Below are 13,546 nucleotides of genomic sequence, written 5' to 3'. Positions count from 1 at the left end.
TGTGGACCCTAGCTGTGATTGCTTAGGAGTGGAGAGGTGAGCCCCAGGTTGAACCCTGAGACAGATCTCAGAAAGTAACAGTAAAAAAGAACTGAGGATCGGGACACTATTACACATATAGCTGCTAAAAACAAAATAAAACAAATAAACAAACAAAAATGAACAAGCAAGGGAGAAAGACCCCAACCATAGATAGTTACTATAGGGATAGAGAAGATCTGGGTTCATATTCAGAGGAAAATAATGGAGCTAAAAAAAAACCCACTTTTTAAATTAGAATTGTCAAATGGTCCCAAAAACAAAAAGAGTTCTTGAAAGAACTCAAAAAGGACTTTGAAAATCAAATAAGAGAGGTAAGGAAAAATTATTTAAAAAAATAAGAGCAATCCAAGGAAATATTGAAAAGAAAGGTAACCAACTTGAAATTAGAGAATCAAAAACTTAAGGAAGAAAATAATTCCTTGAAATCTAGAATTGGGCAAAGGGAAGCTAATGACATTCTCAAACACCAAGAAATCATAAAAGAAAATCAAAAGAATGAAAAAATTGATGAGAATCTGAAACATCTCATCAGTAAAACAACTGATCTACAGAACAGATAGATGAGAAATAATATAAGAATAGCTGGATTATCTGAAAAGTATGATTAAAAAAAAATAATCTGATACAATATTACAAGAAATTATCAAGAGAAATTACCCTGAAGTTCTATAGGAAGAAAGTAAAGCAGAAATAGAAAAAATCTACCATTCACCTGAAACAGATCCCAGGAGAAAAACTGACAGTAATCATAGCTAAGTTTCCAGGTTTCCAGGTTAAGGAGCAAATATTGGAAGCAACAAGAAGAAACAATTTAAATATCATGAAGCTACAATAAAGATTATCTGAAACTTATGGATGCATATCTGGCCAATGGAGTCAGATGGCTCTGGAGGAGAAAATGAAGCTAGAAATAGTAAGGCTAATGACTCAAACTAAAGTCAATTGCGAGTCACGTCATCAGTCCTCCTCAAGAATGACAGACAAACCATAACCTGTGAGTAGTCCAAGCTACCTGAATTTCTCAAAGACCAAACTTTAAACCCAACTCACTCTGGATCTCAGATCTATCAACAATAGGTCCCTGCCCAACCACCACTTAATGGTAATTTGGGGGGCCCTTCTGGATCAGAGTGAATATAAATAGTAACTTATTTTTGGCAAGCAACTCTGAGGGTCTTCCCCTCCCAGTTTTGATTTTTTTTTTCCTTTGATTAAAGGAGCCATCCCTTGGACTCACTTCTTAAAGAGGCCTGTTCACTGAATGGGCTTTGCGTTACTCAAAGAGAGAATCTGAAAAGACCTTAGCTTAAAAGGGCCAAAGTCTGCCATTGTATCCTGGGCCATTCTGATTGATATCTGGCCACTGGGTCCAGATGCGCTGGAGGAAAAAGTAAGTCTGATGACTTTGCACAGCCCTGTCTCACTCAAATCCAAGACAACTGCAATCATGTCATCATCTCCCTAATATCATGGTTCTCTTCAAGAACAAAGGATAAACCACACACACAGCAGCCACTATGGTGAAGAACTGTAAGTCTTAGAATACTATATTCTGTAAAGTAAAAGAGCCGGGGTTAAGACCAAGAGTAACTTAACCAGCAAATTTAAGAATAATCCTGAATGGGAAAAAATGGACATTTAAATGAATTGAAAGATTTTCAGACTTTTGTGACAATATAGCAGAACTTAAGGGAAAATTTGATATATAGCGTACAAGAGAAATATAAAATAAATATTAAAGACCAATTATAAGGGACTCAATAAGGTCAAATTGTCTACTTTTATGTAAAAATATTATCAGTTCTTTTATGACTGTCATCATTATTTGGGTAGTTTGAAAGAAAGGCTTGGGCTGAGCTGAGTATGATAGGGTGATTCTAAAAATAAACTGTGTAGGGAGGGATAAAAAGGAGTAATTATCTCATACAAATGAGGTATAAAAGGAAAATACAGAAGAAGCTAGTAGGGGGAAGGTGGGTAGTGCTAGAACCTTAATCTCACTGGAAATGGGCTAAAGAAGGAACAACCTATATACATATATAGCTGGAAGGGTATAAAAGCTTCTACATTCAGAAAGAAATCAGAGGACAAGGGGATAGAATGGCAGGAGAAGATGAGGGAGGGATTCTTACAGGGATGGGTGTGTTAAGGAAGAGGAGGGCAAGGAAGCAGGTAGAAGAGGGAGGAGGGCTTGGGTAAATAGGGTAAGAAGGACAGGGAAGAAAAATAAAGAGGATAATAAACAAGTAATCATAACTTAAATGTCAATGGGATGAATTTATCCATAGAAAAGAAATGGACAGCAGATTAAAAATTTAAATTCAACAATATGTTTTTTTCAGAAAACAGTGAAAATGAGAGATACATACAAAGATAAAATAAAGGGCAGGAGTAGAATTTATTATATAAAAAATACAGGGGTAGAAACCACAATCTCAGACAAAGTTAAAGCTAATTTAATCAAAAGAGAAAACTAGGAGAACTATGCTGTGTCAGCAATATTATTCGATATTGTTTTAGACCATTTAAAATAGACAGTATAAAATACCTGAGAGTATACCTGCCAAAACAGATACAGGAACTATATGAGCATCAATATAAAACACTTTTATACAAATAAACTCAGATCTAAATAACTGAAATAATATTTATTGTTCATGGGCAGGTAAAGTCAATACAATAAAAAAAGACAATTTTATATAACTAATCTATTTATTTAATGCCATCCCAATTCATTTACTAAAATTATCTTATTGGTTAAAAAAAAAGAATAAAAAGATAAGGAACATCAAAGGAAACCAGGAAAAAAAGATAAAAAGGAAACAGATTCAGTAGTCTCAGACCTTAAACTGTATTATAAGGTAGAGCATTGTTGAAGTGTAACATGTATAATTCTGATTACTTTAAATTAAAATTTTCTTGTTTAAATAAAGTCTATGCAGCCAAGAATAGAAGAAATGCAGAAAATTGGGACTTCTATAGACAGAATATTTTGGGGTTGGAATACTGCTGTGATATAGGAAACGATGAGCTGGTTGGTTTAGAAAAATGTGGAAAGCCTTGGACTTTTGAAGGAAGATGCCATCCACCTTCAGAGAAAGAGATGACAAGTGGAAATAAGCACAGTATGGTCTTAAATATATGAGTACATATGTGTGTGTATGTAAATGTTTATAGATATCTAGACATAGATGTGTGTGTGTATATCCATGCTTAATTGTGATCTTTAGGGTGAGGGTAGGGAAGGGAGGGGGGAAAATAAAGTAAAAAATGCACAGCAGAGACCAAAAAAAGAAAATCTACAAAGAAGCAAAAAAAAGCTGGACAGCTTTGAAAACAATGTGTAGTATTTATTGTATAGGCTTTCTTGACATGGAAATTTATTGTTTTAGTATAATCAAGAAGTATAATGCCTGTGTTTGTCACAGGATCCATGGAGATTTAGATTGTAAGGCCAAGAATCCTGGAAAGGGTGGAGTGTGATGGCAATCAAAATCTTTTGATGTTTTTGTTTTAGTATAATCAAGTTCCTCTGATTAAATCTTGCCTTTATCAATCAAGAGTCTTTACAAGGAGTAAAGTACAGAAACAAGAGTTTCTTAAACTAGAAACAGTGTATGTATTTGTATTGTTAATTATTTTAATGTGATTAAAGATCTTTCCCACCCATTGATGGGTCTGCACATTGTGGGAAGCTTGATTAGGGGAGTTGTTTTGTAGAAGGATCCCAAGTACCTTTTGTTTTTTTCTATTGAGGCACTGGGTCAAAGGGTTGTGATGCCTTCTGGCTCTAAAAAAGGTATAAATACTCTGCGTTGAGGTTTTACTTTGGGGTTTAGTTTTTGGTAAGGGCCAGATGAGGGAAGCTGCTAAGGATCCCTCCTAGCTTTGAGAACCCAGATGTCGTGCTTTCAATGGTCAGACAACTATATCTGTTTGTTGAATTAAGATCAGGCAGAGGAAGTCATATCTCTTGATTACTTTGAGGCTTACTGACTGGAAGTGTTCGTTTGGCCAGATGAGGACTCTGGGAAGCTGCTAAGGAGCCCCCCAGGTTTGAAAACCTAGATGTGATGCTTCTCTCTCTGGTAACTATGGTCAGATAGTTGGGGTACAATTGTCTGTTGAATTCAGGTAGAGGAAGCCATGTCTGATGATCTTTTGATTTCTCTGTATTTTTTTTGAAATTCAGGGTGCTGACTCCCAAGAACTAACTGAATGATATATGTACTTGGTTAAAGGAATGATACATATGCTTGATTAAAGGGATTGTTAACCCCTTGAAAGTTGCTTTCCTTCTATAAATGCAGATTTATGAACCTGTTGTAGTAGGCCCTCCTGTGTATGTTGGGGTGCTTACTGCTACAAGCTGTTGCAATATTTGCACTCCCTGTTCATGCACCAATCATTCAATATGAGTTCAAATGCCAATGGAAATGAGGGCTAGTCCACTTTAAACAAACTTTCATACTCACTCAGCATCCGTTTAGAGCCGAGAATTTAGATTTTGATTAGACCTCATTAATCTGTAATCATACAGCATGATGTTTTGTAAAGCCCCAAAATTGTCATGGATGAGAATTAACTTGCACAATACTTTCTTTTGATTCAGAGACAAATAATTGTTTGTCTTGTATGTGTTTATCATCTCCAGGTTCTGTCTTAAAAATTGTCCACCCAATGATTTGGAATGTGCCCTGAGCCCATACGCCTTGGAATACAAACTTGTCTCCCTCCCATTTGGAATAGCTGCCAATCAAGATTTAATCCGGCTGGTTGCATACACGCAGGATGGAGTGATGCATCCCAGGACAACATTCCTCATGGTGGATGAGGACCAGACAGTCCCTTTTGCCCTTAGGGATGAAAACTTGAAAGGAGTTGTCTATACAACTCGACCTCTTCGAGAAGCAGAGACCTACCGAATGAGGGTTAGAGCCTTGTCCTACAGTGCCAATGGGACCATTGAATATCAGACGACATTCATCGTTTATATAGCTGTGTCTGCCTATCCATATTAGCCCACATAGCCTGGCAATGTTCCTGGTGGAAATAACTGCCCCTTTCAGATTTACCCTCTCCTCTCCTTCTAAACAGTTGTAAACTTTGCAACTTGAAAATGGTGCTACGCTCTTTCTTGTGCCCGCCTTGGCACTGCTAAGTTGTTTCCAATATTCTGTAGATTTGTGTTGTGTGTGTGTGTGTGTGTGTGTGTGTGTGTGTGTGTGTATGTGTATGTGTATGTGGGTGTGTACGTGTGTATGTGTATGTGGGGGGTGTATGTGGGTGGGTGTGCATGTATGTGTTTTTAATGAGGTTTGGAAAAACCTCCATTCTTTGCTTTATTTATTACACTGGAGCAGTAACTTTCTGAAGACTGTTCTGAACACCCGACTGCGCGTCAGAGGATATTTGAGAGTACTTAGTGTTCTAAATTGTTACTCCAACTATGTTTCTCCTTTGCAAATGTTCATTAGAGAGCACAGGGATTGGGAACAGGCACATTGGATGCATCTCTCCCAGGCCTCTCCCCCCTCTCTCCCCCCTCCTCTTCAAAGAGCAGCAAATTGAGAGAGCAGGTTGTTAGCCCGCACACCCCGTGGGGTGCTGTGTGTGTTTGTGTGCCTGCGTAGGCAGAGGTCAGAAAGGGCAGTGAGCTGGGGGCCAGCCTCCAAAGTTTGCAGCCTTGCTCAGGGCACCCTAACTCCTCTGGAGGCTATTGCAGTCAGTGGGAGTTAGGAGGCTTTGAGGAGTATTGTGTATACATGTAGGGGGAACAGGGAGACAGGGAGGGAGGCTACAATGAGGACCACCAGGCACAGCTGGCACTAGTGGAGCAGGGCTGCACCCTGAGCCAGGCAGGCTCACTTATTTGGCTGCAGCTGCATCTACACCCCTCAAAGCCATCACCCAGGAGAGAGGCATAGTATGCTGGACCTAGGGGCCCCAGAACCTTAAGGTGCATTCAGACAGAGTGCTGAATCCCATTTTCTTTGTGACTTAAATGTCTGAGGAGATTTGGTTGGCATATTTTTGGTGAGAGGCTTAGGGGCTTTCCTACCATTACGATGGCCAACACATGGAGTATTGAGCTTGAACATTTTGAGGAGAGGGAGAAAAGGCAGGGGCCAGGCTCGCAAAGGGACAGCAACAGCTCAGGCCCCAGGGGGAATGGGCTTATCCCGAACTCTGCACACAGCAGCCACTGCACCCAGACCCTGCAGGCCCTCAGCTCCAAAAAAGCCAAGAAGGCCCAATCTACTGGAATGCAGACAGATACTTCAAGGGCTTGGTATATGCCATCTCCAGTGATCACTTTAGGTCCTTCAATGCCGTTCTCATGAAGCTCACCTGCTCCCTATCAGACAATGTGAACCTGCCTCAGGGAGTCTGAACCATTTACACCATTGATGGCAGCTGGAAACTCACCAGCCTAGAGGAGCTGGTTGAAGGTAAAAGTTATGCATGTGCATCTAATGAACCATTTAAAAGTTGATTACACCAAGAATGTTAATCCAAACTGGTCAGTGAACATCAAGGCTGGATCAGCTCAACCAGTGACACAGTTAGCTTCTACAAAGAGTAAAGTGAAGGAAAGCAAAGATTTGATCAAGCCCAAATTGGTGACTGTGACACAGAGTGGAGTGAAACCCAGAAAAGCTGTGAGGATCCTGCTGAATAAAAAAGACAACCCATTCATTTGAGGAAGTCTTAACAGACATCACAGAAGCAATTAAACTAGATTCTGGTGTTACCAAGAGACTCTGTACCTTGGTGGGAAGCAGGTTACTTGCCTACAAGACTTTTTTGGTGATGATGTTGTTTTTATTGCCCATGGACCTGAAAAATTCCGTTATGCCCAAGATGACGTTGCCTTGGATCACAGTGAGTGCTGTGTCTTGAAGTCATCATATTCTCACTCCCATGGTACAACTAAGCAGTCTGGATCCAAAAGTCCTGGACCTTCACATCACAACAAATCACCTGCTTCAGTTAATGAAACTCCCAGCATTCAGCCTTCCACTCTCAGATTAACAAAATCCTCCAGTTCTTCTCCAACCAGTTCAGGAAGCTTCAGAGGACTCAAGTTTAGGTCAGTCAGGTCAAAATGTCAACAGTGGTATTGTAGAAAACACTCATTAGATTACATTGAGCAGCAGCGGTGGTATGGGTGGCCAAGATGTATGACTTCATGGAGGATCAGATTGTGGAGTTCAAGGAGGCCTTCCAGCTGTTTGAACAGGGGATGGAAAGATCTTGTACAGCCAGTGCAGAGATGTAATGTGAGCCCTGGGCCAGAACCCCACCAATGCCAAGGTGCTCAAGGTCTTAGGGAATTCCAAGAGTGATGAGATGAATGTGAAGATGCTGGACTTTGAACACTTTCTACCAATGCTTCAGACCATGGCAAAGAATAAGGACCAGGGCACATATGAGGACTATGTGGAAGTGCTTCTGGTGCTGAATGGTTGAGAACAACTCCCCTTTCCACAAAGAACCCATTCACTTTGTCAGTGTGAAAATCATCCTCTTGCCCCTGAAGCAACTAAGTACATTTTCAGGGTTACCTCCTTACTTCCAACCCCCATCATATGTCCTTTTGGGCCTATCTGATAACTTGCTATCTGCTCCTAATTAAAAAAAAAAGAAAGAAAGCAAATGTTAAAGGCCATTTTCTTTTATTATTTGGCCATATTTAGAATGATGAAACTGGTTACCAAATAATCTACTCAGTACTTATAACTTAAGATCATGCTTTTCTTCCTATTTAAACTCTATAATAAGATTTATACATATACTTTCATTTCCTTAAAAAAATACCACTTCAAAAAAGAACACAACCCCAGAAAGGATTAGTCTGTTCGAAATGATTTTCATCTGTTCTACTTAACCTTTCAGTGATTATGTGAACTCAGCTGAACTATTTGGGGATTGTAACCAAAACCATGAGTTCCTCCTCAGAGAATATTTTATGGCATAGATCTGAAACTTTAATATTTTGACATAACTTTTCCATTCACTTAATGCCACAACTTTTACATTCCAGTATTCTTTATATACCTGGGCAGTTGAAAACATTTTTTATGAAACTAATGGAACCATTTTTCTCCAAACTCAAGCAAGTTTAGTTTAGCATAACATTCAACGTCAAAACACTGTACAAGGCGGTGACAGACTCTGGAAGTAATTTGCCAAGATGTATTCTATTTTTGAGAAGTGTATATATGTTACCTTTGTGTGTATTTTCTCTGTAATATCTCAGTGGATTGTTTTATTAAAATACTGCACCAAAAAGTGTTATGACAAAACAATCAAAATAAAAATTCACATGCCTTTTATTAACCCTTTTGTGAGACCCTGAATTCTTTTATTATCGTAATCAGAATCATATCTCAGTTTTCTTCTTTCTTTTCCTTTAAGTGAATTGAACACCTGACCAAGAAAGATGTAAGGTGGTTTGAGGTACCTTACGAGTGCAATGGTGCAATTTCACACAGAATGATAGCACACAGAGACCTTGAGAGATAAGATGTAATGGTATAAAACAATGGCTAACTTTTTCAAGTATGAGAATTTCTTTTAATATTAAAAAAAACTTAACTTACTCCCAAATGGTAGTTGTACTATTAGTATCCATTAGGAAGGAGAGAGGACATTATTAAGTGCTTGCTATGTACCAAGTACTATGCTAAATATTTTACAAACACCTCATTTGACTCATTGCTTATGGGTAGGCCAAGCCAATATAATGAAAATGACCGTTGTTTTTTCTTGCTTTCTCAACTGGGCAGGAGGGGAAGGAGGAAAGAATGTGGACTTAAACATGACACTTAATAAAAAAAATTTTTAAAGAAAGTGGGAGTGGAGGCAAGATGGCAGAGTAACAGCACAGACTTGCTAGCACTCTTCCCCCTAACCTAGCCAAATATCTCTAAAAACTGATGCTAAACAAATTCTGGACCCACAGAATGATGAACTGAAGCAAATTTCCAGCCCAAGACAGCCTGGAAGGTCACCGGAAAGTGTCTATCCCATCACGATGGGAGCAGAGCACAGTTCAATATGGGCCACACTTGCAGAGACCACATATGAGCAGGACTTGGGGGGGACTGAATCTCGGGCACCTGTGGCACTTTCTAGACTTCAAGACCCTAAAATGCCGAGGACAAATTGGAAGGTCAGTGGAAAAATCCTGTGGGACCTATGAGAGAGAGGAGAGTGGTCAGACCCCAGTGGAGGAGCCCCTGGAGGAGAAGCCACAGCGGCAGCAGCAGGAGCAGGGGAAGCAGCAGTGGCAGCGACTATTTCTGGAGCTCTAGGCCCACAGATCGTGGGGGAAGCAAGTGACTGACAGTATACCTCCCACCCCCACTGGAAGCAGAGCTCTACCTAGACAAAGAGTTCAAAAGGCAAGTAAATGGCTAGGAAACTGAGCAAAAATTGAAAAAAGAATCAATTTATGGAATCTTACTTTGGTGACAAGGAAGACCGAAATATGCAAACAGAAGACAACAAAGTCAAAGCTCCTTCATCCAAAGCCTCCAAGAAAAATATGAATTGGTCTCAGGTCATGGAAGAGCTCAAAAAGAATTTTGAAAATCAGGTAAGACAAGTAAAGCAAAAATTGGGAAGAAAAATGAGAGTTAGGCAAGAAAATCGTGAAACATAAGTCAACTGCTTGCTAAAGGAAACTCAAAAAAATGCTGAAGAAAATAACACTTTAACAAATAGTCTGACCCAAATGGTAAAATACATCCAAAAAGTCAATGAGGAGAAGAGTACCCTAAAAAGCAGAATTTGCCAGATGGAAAAGGAGGTCCAACAGCTCATTGAAGAAACTAATTCATTAAAGATTAGAATGGAGCAGATAGAAGCTAATGACTTTATGAAAAATCAAGAAATTATAAAACAAAGCCCAAGGAATGAAAAAATAGCATACAATGTAAAATATCTCATTGGAAAAACAACTGACCTGGAAAATAGATCCAGGAGAGACAATTTAAAAATTATAGGACTACTTGAAAGCCATGATCAAAAAAGAGACATCATCTTTCAAGAAATGACCAAGGAAAGGAGGGCAAAACCAAGATGGCAGAGTAACAACATGCAGTTTCTAGAGTGCTGCCCCCAAGCCCAGTCAAATACCTGTAAAAAATGGCTCTAAACAAATTCTAGAGCTGCAGTACCCACAGAATGATGAAGTGAAGAAATTATCAAGGAAAACTGCCCTAATGTTGTAGGACCAGAGGGTAAAATAAATATGGAAGGAATCCACCTACATCTCCTGAAAGAGATTCAAAAGGAAAACTCCTAGGAGTATTGTAGCCATTTGGCTACAGAGCTCCCAGGTCAAGGAGAAAATATTTCAAGCAGTCAGAAAGAAACAATTCAAGTATTGTGGAAACACAATCAGGATAACACAAAATCTAGCAGCTTCTACATTAAGGGATCACAAGGCTTGGAATATGATATTCCAGAGGTCAGAGGAGCTAGGATTAAAACAAAGAATCACCTACCCAGAAAAACTGAGTGTAATACTTCAAGACCAAAAAATAATCATTCAATGAAATATAGGACCTTCAAGCATTCTTGTTGAAACGATCAGAGCTATATAGAAAATTTTACTTTCAAACACAAGAATCAAGAGAAGCATGAAAAGGTAAACAGGAAATAGAAATCATAAGGGACTTACCAAAGTTGAACTGTTTACATTCCTACATGGAAAGATCATATTTATAACTCTTGAAATTTTTCACAGTATTAGGGAAGTTGGAGGGGTTATGTACATATAGGCAAAAGGCACAGGGTGAGTTGAATGGACAGGGATGATATCTAAAAAAATAAAATTAAGGAGAGAGGAATATATTGGGAGGAGAAAGGGAGAAATCAAATGTGGCATATTATCTCACATAAAAGAGGCAAGAAAAATCTTTTTCAATGGAGGGGAAAAAGGGGGAGGTAAGAGGGGAAAAAGTGAACCTTACTCTCATCACATTTGGCATAAGGAGAGAATAACATGCACACTCAATTTGGTATGAAAATCTGTCTTACACTACAGGAAAGTAGAGCGAAGGGGATAAGCAGAGTCTGGGAGGATAATAGAAGGGAGGGCAAATGAGAGGAAGGGTTAATTAGAAGTAAAAACTTTTGAGGAGGGATAGGGTCAAAAGAGAACAGAATAAATGGGGAGCAGAATAGGATGGAGGGAAATATAGTTAGTCTTTCACAATATGACTATTATGAAAGTGTTTTGCATATCTATCTTGCCCTACAAGAATATAGAGGGGATGGGGATAAGAAAAGGAAGGGGTGTGATAGAAGGGAGGGCAGATTGGGGGGAGTGGTAATCAGACTGCATGCTATCTTCAGGTGAGCAGAGAGGAGAGAAGGGGAGCAAATTTGGAACTCACAATCTTGTGGAAGTGTCTGTTGAAAACTAAAAATAAATCAATTTTAAAAATAAAAAAAAATCCTCCTTTAAAAAAAAAAACGTTTCTGGGAGAAAAAAATCTAATGAAACCAGCAATATATTCTATAACCACAGGTATAAATACAGAAATTCACAAAGCATAGGTAACTATACTTGGTGAGTAATGAACACTACTATCAGAAAAAAAATAATTTTATCTCAGCATTAAGGAAATGACTGGTTACTAATGTGGGAATTCCTGTTGGATCATCAAGAAGGCAAGCAATCATATACAGGTCATATATATCTAGTCATGTGAAACACTTCCATAATAGTCATGTTGTGAAAGAAAACACAGATTAAAAAGAACTCAAGAAAAACAAAGTGGGGAAAAAAAGTTGCTTCGATCTATATACAGGCACAATCAATTCCTTCTCTGAGGATCAATAGCATTTTTCAACCTAAGTCCTTCAGAGTTGTCATGTATCGCTGTATTGCTGAGGATAGTTAAGTCATTCATAGCTGATCATCCTACAGAAGTAGTGACCATGTCTTGGCCTTCCAGTTAGACTGTTGGCTTATTGTAGGTGGATCCAGTTGTAAGGAGAAAATTCAGATATTCTTAGTCTTCTCCTGTTTAGCTGATTCTAGAATGGGCTTACATCATCCTAAATGAGGAGTACCTGAATAGACCTTGGCCTAAAGGGACTAAGGTCTCCCACTGCATCCTGGGCTATCTCCAGTCATCCTGATGAATATCTGGTCACTGGATTCAGATGGCTCTGGAGGAGAAATGAGGCTGGTGACCTTGCAGAGCCCTCACTCACTCAAAACAAAGTCAAGTGGAAGTCATGTCACCATTTCTCTAATGGAGTGGTCTTCTTTGGCAACAAAGGACGAACACAACAATACTTTGTACTCATTACATTTCATACTGCACCAACCCATGTAAGTTTATAGTACTTTTTTGTGGGGTTGGGGGGGAGGTTTGCTTCAAATTATTTTTCACTGTTACTATTTTCCTACTTGTATTTCCCCCTATCCTATTCCCTCAACCTCTGTTCATTCTATTATCTCTCTACTTTTACTGGTCCCTCAAAAGTGTTTTGCTTCTGATTACCCCTTTCCCCAGTCTGCCCTCCTTTCTATCACTGACCCCTTCTCTTATACCTTTCCTCTTCTATTTTCCTATAGCCAAAGGTAGATTTCTATACCCTACTGCCTGTGTATCTTATTTCCCAGTTACACGTAAAAACAATTTTTAACATTTGTTCTCAAAATTCTTTCCCTTCTTCCCTCCCCACCCACTCTCATTGAGAAGGCAAGCAATTCAATATAGGCTATACATGTATAGTCATGTAAAACACTTCCATAATAGTCATGTTGTGAAAGATTAACTATATTTCCTTCCATCTTATCCCATCCCCTCCCATTATTCTCTCCTTTGACCCTGTCCCTTCTTCAAAAGTGTTTGCTTCTGATTACCCCCCCCCTCAATATGCACTCCCTTCTATCATCCTCCTTATCCCCTTCCCCCCTACTTTCCTGTAGGGTAAGATAGATTTCCATACCCAATTGAGTGTGTATGTTATTCCCTCCTTAAGCCAATTCCAATGAGAGTAAGATTCACTCATTCCATCCCACCTCCCTCCTCTTCTCCCCCACTGTAAAAGCTTTTTCTTCCCTCTTTTATGGGAGAGAATGTATTCCATTCTACGTCTCTCCTTCTTTTAGTTCATTCCTCTCTCTCACCCCTTAATTTTAGTTTTTAGATATCATCCCTTCATAGGCAATTCACCCTGTGCCCTCTGTCTATATATGTTTCCTCCAATTACACTAATAATGAGTTACAAATATCATCATTCCATGTAGGAATATAAACAGCTCAACTTTAATAAGTCCCTTATGATTTCTCTTTCCTTTTTGCCTTTTCATACTCTAGTCTTGTATTTGAAAGTCAATTTTTCTGTATAGCTTGGGCTTTTTCTCAAAGATGCATTAATTTCCACTATGTCATCGAATGTCAACTTTTTCCCCTCATTGATTACACTCAGTTTTTCTGGGTAACCGATTCTTGGTTTTAATTCTAGCTCC

General features: G+C 39.0%; 1 protein-coding gene, 1 long non-coding RNA gene and 1 pseudogene across 3 annotated transcripts in view; 2 read left to right on the top strand and 1 right to left on the bottom strand.

Annotated features, from left to right (window-relative positions):
• HMCN1 (hemicentin 1) overlaps positions 1-8,385 on the top strand; it is a 487,951-nt gene extending 479,566 nt beyond the window's left edge. For both annotated transcript variants that reach the window (XM_072648379.1, XM_072648380.1), the window contains one exon: positions 4,697-8,385. In XM_072648379.1, coding sequence (XP_072504480.1) covers positions 4,697-5,063 — 367 coding nt within the window. In that variant the 3' untranslated portion in view covers positions 5,064-8,385. The remainder of the gene's footprint in view (positions 1-4,696) is intronic.
• LOC140529609 (uncharacterized) overlaps positions 1-13,546 on the bottom strand; it is a 196,585-nt gene that overhangs the window by 95,231 nt on the left and 87,808 nt on the right. The gene's annotated exons all lie outside the window — the stretch shown is intronic.
• Positions 6,111-8,385, top strand: LOC140529605 (serine/threonine-protein kinase DCLK2 pseudogene; annotated as a pseudogene).

This window comes from Notamacropus eugenii, chromosome 2, assembly GCF_028372415.1.
Source record: "Notamacropus eugenii isolate mMacEug1 chromosome 2, mMacEug1.pri_v2, whole genome shotgun sequence".
NCBI lineage: Eukaryota > Metazoa > Chordata > Mammalia > Diprotodontia > Macropodidae > Notamacropus > Notamacropus eugenii.
This window is presented reverse-complemented; position numbering and strand designations above follow the sequence as displayed.